The 11,750-nt window shown below is 52.7% G+C and overlaps 1 protein-coding gene across 1 annotated transcript in view; it reads left to right on the forward strand.

Annotated features, from left to right (window-relative positions):
• The window catches only part of ptk7b (protein tyrosine kinase 7b), a 100,328-nt gene that overhangs the window by 80,679 nt on the left and 7,899 nt on the right, over positions 1-11,750 (forward strand). The window contains exons 6-14 of the mRNA XM_082153299.1: positions 3,046-3,176; positions 6,420-6,686; positions 7,471-7,607; positions 7,683-7,818; positions 8,202-8,321; positions 8,634-8,783; positions 8,934-9,081; positions 10,963-11,090; positions 11,655-11,750. The exon at positions 11,655-11,750 is cut by the window's right edge and continues 96 nt beyond it. Of these exons, the coding sequence (XP_082009425.1) occupies positions 3,046-3,176; positions 6,420-6,686; positions 7,471-7,607; positions 7,683-7,818; positions 8,202-8,321; positions 8,634-8,783; positions 8,934-9,081; positions 10,963-11,090; positions 11,655-11,750 (1,313 nt within the window). The remainder of the gene's footprint in view (positions 1-3,045; positions 3,177-6,419; positions 6,687-7,470; positions 7,608-7,682; positions 7,819-8,201; positions 8,322-8,633; positions 8,784-8,933; positions 9,082-10,962; positions 11,091-11,654) is intronic.

Below are 11,750 nucleotides of genomic sequence, written 5' to 3' on the forward strand. Positions count from 1 at the left end.
CCTGCCGCTGTCAGTGTCATGTGACAAAACACTACAGCGAGATGGCTGCATGTGCGAGCACAAGTGGTCCACGACTCGTAGAAAAAGATGACGCGAGGAGTGACATATGGAAGTACGTTGCCTACCTTGCTCTGTTACACGGTGCACCGATACTTCAAAAGTAAATCGGAAATTAAAAACGTCACGATTCCTTAATTTATTAGTATCGATACTTCTAAGAATGACCGCGTTCCAGATTTGTAACCCCTCATTTACACTGAACACGGCTGCGGCGCATTACGGCTGCGACACGGCTACCGGAGCTGATCAATGCTAGTCAATGCTTGTGTTTACACCGGCCGCGACGCGGCGCGTTTCAGAAGCTTCCCAGAAGCGGCTATCCGCGCCGCTTCGCTAAATATAGGCGCCTAGTCTATTTTTCCTATTTGTCCAAGTCGCACCAGAAATAAAAGAAAAAAAAAAAACTGTCAATTTCAAAATAAACACCCTGTGCAGACTCCCAAACGTATTGCACGTATATTGGCCAACTTCCCCATGGTACTAGAACCCCCCAAATCAGAAAAACACGTCGGACAGGCAAATCGCGTGGTTTCACGCATCCAGTCGCTCCGCTTCTGATATGCTCCCGGTGTGAGTTGGCACCGCATGAAGGACGGAATAAAACCTTGTCTCAGCCGTAATGCGCCGCAGATGTATTCAGTGTAAATGAGGGGTAAGGCCGGAGACACACTGGCTGCGTGTCGTGTCCGTTTTTATTTCAGCTCTCATGTTAACTGCCTGCGTGACACACGCGTCTGGGCGCAGCTCGAGACGCGCGGAAAACGTGTGCATGCTAGAAATAGAACCGACGCCTATTTTTCACGCGACACGCAAGCCTGTTGGAAGCGTTTCCAGGCAAAATAGAATAGGAAAAGATGTTTCTATGTCATTTTGACACGAATACATATTAATAAATGACATTTTGATGTTTGAAAGTTTTGACATAAATACAATAAATGTAATTAAAAAAAATATTATCGATTTTCAAATATTGCACCTCTCAATACAGAACTAATTATTCTGTAGCCTATTTTGCCATCAACACTGCCGATGTTGTCTTTGCTGCTATATATTTATGTTTAACATGAAGTATAGGCCTTCCACAACTCTCTCCCCACATGTCAAATATATCACCAATGAGGCTTATCATATGTTACCAATATTAAACATTGTTTAATATAATCGCTGTTCATATTTTTATTCAAAGTTCAGAATCAAGATAAAGCTCTTATGTTTCTTATGATAAATGAGATAATGCTGCTAAATTTATAATTTTTTTTACCTTGAATGTCATTGCTCTAATACATTTTTATATTTTTATATTTCATATTTTGTTCAAATGTTTAATATATCTGCTGCTCATATGTTCATTTATTAGTGTGTTATATGATTAGTATGTTGTTGTCCCGGTTTTAAAATAAAGCACAGCAATGATATTTGAGAGTGTTTCTCCCTTTTCAGGAAAAGTATCGAAAAAGTATCGAAATCGCAATACTTGACTTGGTATCGGTATCGAAACAATAATTTTGGTATCGTGACAACACTAATGCTATGTTTATGATCATACTGAAAATTACGTAGGTTATTGTTGACGTAAGATTTATACGTGAAAGAGATTCACACTAATTCACTTTAATAAAGATGCTGACATGCATGCTACTCTTGCCATGAAAGTACAATAACATTAACTTCCTTAGATGAGAAAAAAAGTTCTTAGTTCAGATTAGTTCTTTTTTTTTTTTTTTTTTTTTTTTTTGAAACAGTATCTAACAGCATTAAAAAGACGATTAAAAACTCTGGTTGCTCCGACATGGTGCTAATCAGTGCTAATTACAAGTTAACAGTTAACAGGTGCTATGTGATTTGATGATTTGAACAACACGCTCTGCTCCCGCCTAAAGTGTGATGCGGGCCTAATTTCATACAGATATCTGCAACCTCATTTGGCCTAGTCAAAACTCTCATTCAAGATATCTGTAATTACATTTTGACTAGGCAGAATGAAAGTTACAGATATCTCAAATTTCAGATGTCTCTAATCAAAATTAATTTCAAGATATCTATAACTTGATAATAGATATCTACAATTAAATTATAACTACCCCTAACTCCAGTTACAGATATCTACAACATAATTTCGCCTAGTCAAAACTTAATTAAAGATATCTGAAAAGGAACATGTAGATATCTTGAATTGAGGCGAATTAAAGATATCTTGAACTGGAGTTATGACTAGTCAGAATCAAATTGAAGATATCTCAAACTAGAATTACAGATATCTACAATTCAGTTGCAGATATCCGTAATTCACATAGTGGATATCTCATCTGCAACTGAATTGTAGATATCTGTAATGATAAACCCCATACAAATGAATGGCAAAAGTGACGTCATTTGTCCTAGGAAGAATGTCTTTGCGGATATCTGAAATGTTCTTTTTGACTAGGCAAAACTGAATTACAGATATCTGCAACACATATCCAGTCTAGCTGTTAAATGTTAAAATGGCTTGCCATACTGATCTCCTAGTTAGTCAGCTTGAAAAGTGTTAATAGAAACATCTTCAGCTGTGAACGTGCCCCCCCCCCCCCCCCCCCCCCCACACACACACACACACAGAGGATTCTGGGATTACCCGTGTTTCTCTCTCTCTCTCCAGTCTGTTTTGACTGAGTCTGAATGTTTGATTGTGTTTGATCAAACAGTTTCTGCCTGGAAGAGCCGCGTCTGATGCCATAAAAACACACCCATGACCCACATTCTGTGTGTGTGTGTTGTGACGTTGCCTAGCAACAGTAAACACTACAGTTACACTAATGACTCACTTTTGGCAGAATTGTTCATATTCTAGTTATTAATAGAATAAACAATTTGTCATGTTGCTGAATTCTGTACAGTTACAGTTATTTTACTCCTAAGAACAACTCACCTGTAACTCACCTGTGTGTGTGTGTGTGTGTGTGTGTGTGTGTGTGTGTGTGTGTGTGTGTGTGTGTGTGTGTGCAGGGCTGTGGTGTATGCTAATGGCACACTGCACATCACTCAGGTGAAGCAGCGCAGCACAGGTGTGTATAAGTGTGTGGCTCAGTATGGAGAGAACAAACACGTGCATGTGGAGGCAGCGCTCAGGATCGCAGGTGAGACGAAACACTCACACACACTCACTCACACACACACACACACACTTACACTCTCACACACACAATTGTGGGAGTAGTTGATGAGTTCTGACAGCTCAGCTCAGTGTTTCCTGTGTACGGTGTCACTGAATGCTGCTGTTCTCAGATATTAAGCGTAGCGTCAGTTCTGGCAGGTCTCGTTAGTCAAGCCATCAGTGACTCTCAGCTGATCCTCGACCTGTAGGAATACGACGCCCATCACTGTACTCATATATAAGCTCCTTCAGTATTATCAGCAGCTGTCGCGTTTTTTTAAGGAGCGGATTACCCTCCCTACCCAGCTCCTCCTCCCTCCCCAGCTCCACCTCCCTCCCCAGCTCCTCCTCCCTCCCCAGCTCCTCCTCCCTCCCCAGCTCCTCCTCCCTCCCCAGCTCCATCTCCCTCCCCAGCTCCTCCTCCCTCCCCAGCTCCACCTCCCTCCCCAGCTCCTCCTCCCTCCCCAGCTCCACCTCCCTCCCCAGCTCCTCCTCCCTCCCAGCTCCACCTCCCTCCCAGCTCCTCCTCCCTCCCAGCTCCACCTCCCTCCCAGCTCCACCTCCCTCCCCAGCTCCTCCTCCCTCCCCAGCTCCACCTCCCTACCCAGCTCCTCCTCCCTCCCCAGCTCCACCTCCCTCCCCAGCTCCACCTCCCTCCCCAGCTCCTCCTCCCTCCCCAGCTCCTCCTCCCTCCCCAGCTCCTCCTCCCTCCCCAGCTCCATCTCCCTCCCCAGCTCCTCCTCCCTCCCCAGCTCCACCTCCCTCCCCAGCTCCTCCTCCCTCCCAGCTCCACCTCCCTCCCAGCTCCACCTCCCTCCCCAGCTCCACCTCCCTCCCCAGCTCCTCCTCCCTCCCCAGCTCCACCTCCCTCCCCAGCTCCACCTCTCTCCCAGCTCCTCCTCCCTCCTCAGCTCCACCTCCCTCCCCAGCTCCTCCTCCCTCCCCAGCTCCACCTCCCCCCCCAGCTCCACCTCTCTCCCCAGCTCCACCTCTCTCCACAGCTCCTCCTGTCTCCCCAGCTCCTCCTCCCTCCCCAGCTCCTCCTCCCTCCCCAGCTCCTCCTCCCTCCCAGCTCCACCTCCCTCCCAGCTCCACCTCCCTCCCCAGCTCCTCCTCCCTCCCCAGCTCCACCTCCCTACCCAGCTCCTCCTCCCTCCCCAGCTCCACCTCCCTCCCCAGCTCCACCTCCCTCCCCAGCTCCTCCTCCCTCCCCAGCTCCTCCTCCCTCCCCAGCTCCATCTCCCTCCCCAGCTCCTCCTCCCTCCCCAGCTCCACCTCCCTCCCCAGCTCCTCCTCCCTCCCAGCTCCACCTCCCTCCCAGCTCCACCTCCCTCCCCAGCTCCACCTCCCTCCCCAGCTCCTCCTCCCTCCCCAGCTCCACCTCCCTCCCCAGCTCCACCTCTCTCCCAGCTCCTCCTCCCTCCTCAGCTCCACCTCCCTCCCCAGCTCCTCCTCCCTCCCCAGCTCCACCTCCCCCCCCAGCTCCACCTCTCTCCCCAGCTCCACCTCCCTCCCCAGCTCCTCCTCCCTCCCCAGCTCCTCCTCCCTCCCCAGCTCCTCCTCCCTCCCCAGCTCCTCCTCCCTCCCCAGCTCCATCTCCCTCCCCAGCTCCTCCTCCCTCCCCAGCTCCACCTCCCTCCCCAGCTCCTCCTCCCTCCCCAGCTCCACCTCCCTCCCCAGCTCCTCCTCCCTCCCAGCTCCACCTCCCTCCCAGCTCCTCCTCCCTCCCAGCTCCACCTCCCTCCCAGCTCCACCTCCCTCCCCAGCTCCTCCTCCCTCCCCAGCTCCACCTCCCTACCCAGCTCCTCCTCCCTCCCCAGCTCCACCTCCCTCCCCAGCTCCACCTCCCTCCCCAGCTCCTCCTCCCTCCCCAGCTCCTCCTCCCTCCCCAGCTCCATCTCCCTACCCAGCTCCTCCTCCCTCCCCAGCTCCACCTCCCTCCCCAGCTCCACCTCCCTCCCCAGCTCCTCCTCCCTCCCCAGCTCCTCCTCCCTCCCCAGCTCCATCTCCCTCCCCAGCTCCATCTCCCTCCCCAGCTCCTCCTCCCTCCCCAGCTCCACCTCCCTCCCCAGCTCCTCCTCCCTCCCAGCTCCACCTCCCTCCCAGCTCCACCTCCCTCCCCAGCTCCACCTCCCTCCCCAGCTCCTCCTCCCTCCCCAGCTCCACCTCCCTCCCCAGCTCCACCTCTCTCCCAGCTCCTCCTCCCTCCTCAGCTCCACCTCCCTCCCCAGCTCCTCCTCCCTCCCCAGCTCCACCTCCCCCCCCAGCTCCACCTCTCTCCCCAGCTCCACCTCTCTCCACAGCTCCTCCTGTCTCCCCAGCTCCTCCTCCCTCCCCAGCTCCTCCTCCCTCCCCAGCTCCTCCTCCCTCCTCAGCTCCTCCTGTCTCCCCAGCTCCACCTCCCTCCCCAGCTCCTCCTCCCTCCCAGCTCCTCCTCCCTCCCCAGCTCCTCCTCCCTCCCAGCTCCTCCTCCCTCCCCAGCTCCTCCTCCCTCCCCAGCTCCTCCTCCCTCCCCAGCTCCACCTCCCTCCCAGCCCCTCCCCAGCTCCACCTCCCCCCCAGCTCCACCTCTCTCCCCAGCTCCTCCTCCCTCCCCAGCTCCTCCTCCCTCCCCAGCTCCACCTCCCCCCCAGCTCCACCTCTCTCCCCAGCTCCTCCTCCCTCCCCAGCTCCTCCTCCCTCCCCAGCTCCACCTCCCTCCCAGCCCCTCCCCAGCTCCACCTCCCTCCCCAGCTCCACCTTCCTCCCCAGCTCCTCCTCCCTCCCCAGCTCCTCCTCCCTCCTCAGCTCCTCCTCCCTCCCCAGCTCCTCCTCTCTCCCAGCTCCTCCTCCCTCCCAGCTCCTCCTCCCTCCCAGCTCCACCTCCCTCCCCAGCTCCACCTCTCTCCCCAGCTCCTCCTCCCTCCCCAGCTCCTCCTCCCTCCCCAGCTCCACCTCTCGTCAGTCAGGATGGCATTCTGAGTCCCCCTGAATCAGACTAAATTCTCGCATTATGTTGTACTTTAAAATCTTGAATGAATGATATCTGCAACACATTCATGTTGGTTGTGTTCTGTTTACCCTAAGGGGGATTATTGCTGCTCTTATCCATGCTAGGCTGTTCTTGCCCAGAACTGAACCAGACCGCCAATCCAAACTGTATGCTAATTGTCATTTGTATTTGACGATAGTGGTCCTGACAGAACAGGTGTTTATCTGCTGTGTGTGTGTGTGTGTGTGTGTGTAGAGATCAGCGAGATGGGCGAGCGCATGTCTCGGGTGTTCTCGTCCTCCATCAGGGCGAGTGTGAGCTGTGATCCTCCTCGGGGTCAGCCGGAGCCTCAGGTGTGGTGGGAGCGCGCTGGTGCTCGTGTGGCATCTGAGGGTCGAGTCCACCAGCGCGACAGAGACCTGATCTTCAGCTCCACACACACCTCAGACTCGGGCCTCTACACCTGCGTCGCTCGCAACCGGGCCGGAACCAAGCAGCAGGAGCTCGAGGTCACTGTCGCCAGTGAGTTACACACTCATCTGACCCAACACACACTCATCTGACCCAACACACACTCATCTGACCCAACACACACTCATCTGACCAAACACACACTCATCTGACCCAACACACACTCATCTGACCAAACACACACTCATCTGACCCAACACACACTCATCTGACCAAACACCCACTCACACACACTCATCTGACCCAACTCACACTCATCTGACTGAACACACACTCATCTGACCAAACACACACTCAACACACACTGATCTGACTGAACACACACTCATCTGACCAAACACACACTCATCTAACCCAACACACACTCATCTGACCGAACACACACTCATCTGACCCAACACACACTCATCTGACCCAACACACACTCATCTGACCCAACACACACTCATCTGACCCAACACACACTGATCTCAAAGTTGAGATGTTGTTGCCCAGAGAGAAAAACAGTATGTGGTGTCGGAGGAAAAGATGCACGAGAGACGATGTATTTTCCTCGGGTTTTAATAAAATTACTTAAACGTCACACTCATCCGCATACATCCGGATTGAGTGAGAAAAAGCATACAAATAAACATTCAACTCTGGTCACAAATATAAAGGGAAATAAAAGAAAGTGTACAAAAGCCGGTTGAGCAGTTATCTCTTCTCCTCACCTGGCTGTCACTTCTATTACTGACACACTCTCTACACACATGCGCTGTTCTCATTGTTCCTCGAACTACCATAAATGCTCTAAGTGACCGTTACAGTGTGTGTGTGTGTGTGTGTTTTACAGCCTCTCCAGAGTGGATTGTGAGGCCGCAGGACACACACATCGAGGAGGGTCAGCCGGGTCTCCTGCACTGTCAAGCTCAGGGCACACCTGAACCACGGGTCACATGGTACCGCAAAAGCATCCCGATCAGTGAGGAGGTGAACACACTCATCATGGTCTGATCAGGTGACCTCACGTCAGGTTTCTCACACACACACACTCTCTCTCTCCAGGGCTCTCGTTATAAGCTCTTCTCTAACGGGACTCTGAGGATCAACAGCGCTGAGGTGAACGATGGTCAGATGTTCAGCTGCACGTGTGTGTCGGAGGGAGGATCCATCAGCGCACACGCACGCGTTCACATACTGGGTGAGTGTGTGTCGGAGGGAGGATCCATCTTCTGCAAAGGCGGTCTTTCGCTGCACTACTGCGTCATTATTCCACACTTTTCAGATCCTGATGTTTTCTGGCCTTGATCTCAATAAAAGCTTTTTTTTTTTTTTTTATTATATTCTAACGACCTCTTAACTGTCAAAAGATCAATGAAAATGAAAATGTTCAGTTCAAGACCCCTTTAAATCACGACAATCCACAGAAAGTCTCCAGTATAATAGAACCTGACGTGTGTGTTCGTGATTTGTTCTGGTGTTGTAAATGACATCAGGTGTTTGTTTTGTTGTGGTTTGCGTGCCGTTACATCACGGCGTGTTTGAGTGCCAGCTTTACTCATGTGTGTGTGATGTGTCTCTCAGAGAAGTTAAAGTTCACGCCCGTCCCGCAGCCGTCGCAGTGTGTGCAGCTGGAGAGAGAGAGCAGCATCAGTTGTGTGGCGACCGGGCGAGAGACACCCACAATACACTGGAGCAGAGCAGGTCAGAGACCAACCATAACTCTGACAATCATTTCATTTAAATCATTTAAATTCATTTAAAATCCACAGAGCAACTAAAATGACTGCTGGTCACGAATATATCAAGATTAGATCACATGAGCTCTGATGTCTGCTTTCCCATTGGTTGTCGCTGTATCGTGTCACTGCTCATTTGCATAGTCACATCACCAGCGCTGACTTAAACTGAATGACTTCCTGGTGTCAGTGTGAACATGCGTGTTTCTCTCGTGTGTCTTGTGTGTGTGTGTGTGTGTGTGTGTGTGTGTGTGTGTGTGTGTGTGTGTGCCAACAGACGGCGCTGATCTCCCGCCTCACGCGACTCAGATGAAAGGAGTTCTTCACTTCAGTTCCGTGAGCCGATCCGACGGAGGAAACTACACATGTGTGGCATCCAGCAGCGCTCAGGGAGAGATACGAGCACACGTTCATCTCACTGTAGGAGGTGTGTGTGTGTGTGTGTGTTCTGACTGAACGCTGTGGTTGATGACTCGTTCTTGTTCACCTGTGTGTGTGTGCTTGTGTTCTGGTTGAACGCTGTGGATGATGACTCGTTCTTGTTCACCTGTGTGTGTGTATGTGTGTGTGTTGTCAGTTCTCGTGGAGTTTAAGCTGGAGCCGGAGCAGACGACGGTGTATCAGGGTCACACAGCCGTGCTTCACTGTCAGGCGTCAGGAGACCCTCAGCCCTACATCCAGTGGAGCATCAGAGACAGACTGCTCAGCAGCAGCAGCTCCAGCAGGTCTCACTGCACCCGTCTCACTGCACCCGCCTCACTGCACCTGTCTCACTGCACCCGTCTCACTGCACCCGTCTCTCTGCACCCGCCTCACTGCACCCGCCTCACTGCACCTGTCTCTGTGCACCCGTCTCACTGCACTCGTCTCACTGCACCCGTCTCTCTGCACCCGCCTCACTGCACCCGCCTCACTGCACCTGTCTCTGTGCACCCGTCTCACTGCACTCGTCTCACTGCACCCGCCTCACTGCACCCGTCTCACTGCACCCGTCTCACTGCACCTGTCTCACTGCACCCGTCTCACTGCACCCGCCTCACTGCACCCGCCTCACTGCACCTATCTCACTGCACCTGTCTCACTGCACCCGTCTCACTGCACCCGCCTCACTGCACCTGTCTCACTGCACCTGTCTCACTGCACCCGTCTCACTGCACCCGCCTCACTGCACCTGTCTCACTGCACCCGTCTCACTGCACCTGCCTCACTGCACCTGTCTCACTGCACCCGTCTCTCTGCACCCGCCTCACTGCACCCGCCTCACTGCACCTGTCTCACTGCACCCGTCTCACTGCACCTGCCTCACTGCACCCGTCTCTCTGCACCCGCCTCACTGCACCTATCTCACTGTACCCGTCTCTGTGCACCCGTCTCTGTGCACCCGTCTCACTGCACCCGTCTCAGTGCACCCGTCTCACTGCACCCGTCTCAGTGCACCCGTCTCACTGCACCCGTCTCACTGCACCCGCCTCACTGCACCCGTCTCACTGCACCTATCTCAGTGCACCCGTCTGTCTGCACCCGCCTCACTGCACCTGCCTCACTGCACCTATCTCTCTGCACCCGTCTCTCTGCACCCGTCTCACTGCACCCATCTCACTGCACCCGTCTCTCTGCACCCGTCTCACTGCACCCGTCTCACTGCACCCGCCTCACTGCACCCGTCTCTCTGCACCCGCCTCACTGCACCCGCCTCACTGCACCTATCTCACTGCACCCGTCTCTGTGCACCCGTTTCACTGCACCCGCCTCACTGCACCCGTCTCACTGCACCCGTCTCACTGCACCTGCCTCACTGCACCCCTCTCACTGCACCCGTCTCACTGCACCCGTCTCTCTGCACCCGCCTCACTGCACCTATCTCACTGCACCCGTCTCTGTGCACCCGTCTCACTGCACCCATCTCACTGCACCCGTCTCAGTGCACCCGTCTCTCTGCACCTGCATCACTGCACCTGCCTCACTGCACCTATCTCTCTGCACCCGTCTCTCTGCACCCGTCTCACTGCACCCGTCTCACTGCACCCGCCTCACTGCACCCGTCTCACTGCACCCGTCTCTCTGCACCCGTCTCACTGCACCCATCTCACTGCACCCGTCTCTCTGCACCCGTCTCACTGCACCTATCTCAGTGCACCCGTCTCACTGCACCCGCCTCACTGCACCCGTCTCACTGCACCTATCTCAGTGCACCCGTCTCTCTGCACCCGCCTCACTGCACCCGTCTCACTGCACCCGTCTCACTGCACCCGCCTCACTGCACCCGTCTCACTGCACCTGTCTCACTGCACCCGTCTCAGTGCACCCGTCTCACTGCACCCGCCTCACTGCACCCGTCTCACTGCACCTATCTCAGTGCACCCGTCTGTCTGCACCCGCTTCACTGCACCCATCTCAGTGCACCCGTCTGTCTGCACCCGCTTCACTGCACCCGTCTCAGTGCACCCGTCTCACTGCACCCGCCTCACTGCACCCGTCTCACTGCACCTATCTCAGTGCACCCGTCTCTCTGCACCCGTCTCACTGCACCGGTCTCACTGCACCCATCTGTCTATCAGATACTGTTTGATCCTCACATGTGCTGTTTGTGTGTCTGTTGTCCTCAGGTTTCAGAAGATGCCCAATGGCTCTCTGGTCATTAGTGATGTCACCACTGATGACACGGGCATGTACACCTGTATCGCGGGAAACACTTGCAACATCAGAGACACGACAGCGCAGCTTTACGTCGTGGGTGAGGAACACAAACTTGGTTGATTGATGCACAGATCATATAGTGTTAGTAACTTCATTTCACATTTATATCCATAGCGCTTTATACAGTACAGAATGTTTCAAAGCAGCTTCACAGTAATAAACTGCAAAATAACAGTGTTAATGTTGCATAATGCATCAATTATGAAACAAGCTCAATTTGAGCTTTAAAGCAGCTCTACAGAAGACAATAGTGTTATTATTCAGATTAATTCTGTTCAGTGTTGATTCAATTCAGGTCAGAAGCAGTTCAATGCTAATGACTGTTATCCTAAAACTCGCCATCAGAACCAGTGACTAAGATCCTATTAGATGATCATCTTTAGGATTTATTTAGACAATTTTTAGATCAGTATCTCAGTGGGTTAACTGATTTAAACTGGTGGATCTGATCAGATGACCTTATGAAAACGCTCCAATAAACTACATTTATTATTTAGGGGAATAATTGTTTGTTCTGATTAATAATATTAAATGTATGAGTTTGTTGAGTGTGCTGCAGTGATTGTACCAGGGTAAAGGTGTTTTACTGTGGTGTCCTCAGAGAAGCCTGTGTACCCGCGCGATGGAGACGAGGATAAGAGCCAGTTCAAGATGTTCCAGACGATCGCGCTGTCGGTGGCCGTGGCCGTGGCTTACA

This window comes from Leuciscus leuciscus (assembly GCF_965113295.1).
Source record: "Leuciscus leuciscus genome assembly, chromosome: 22".
In the NCBI taxonomy this organism is placed as follows: domain Eukaryota; kingdom Metazoa; phylum Chordata; class Actinopteri; order Cypriniformes; family Leuciscidae; genus Leuciscus; species Leuciscus leuciscus.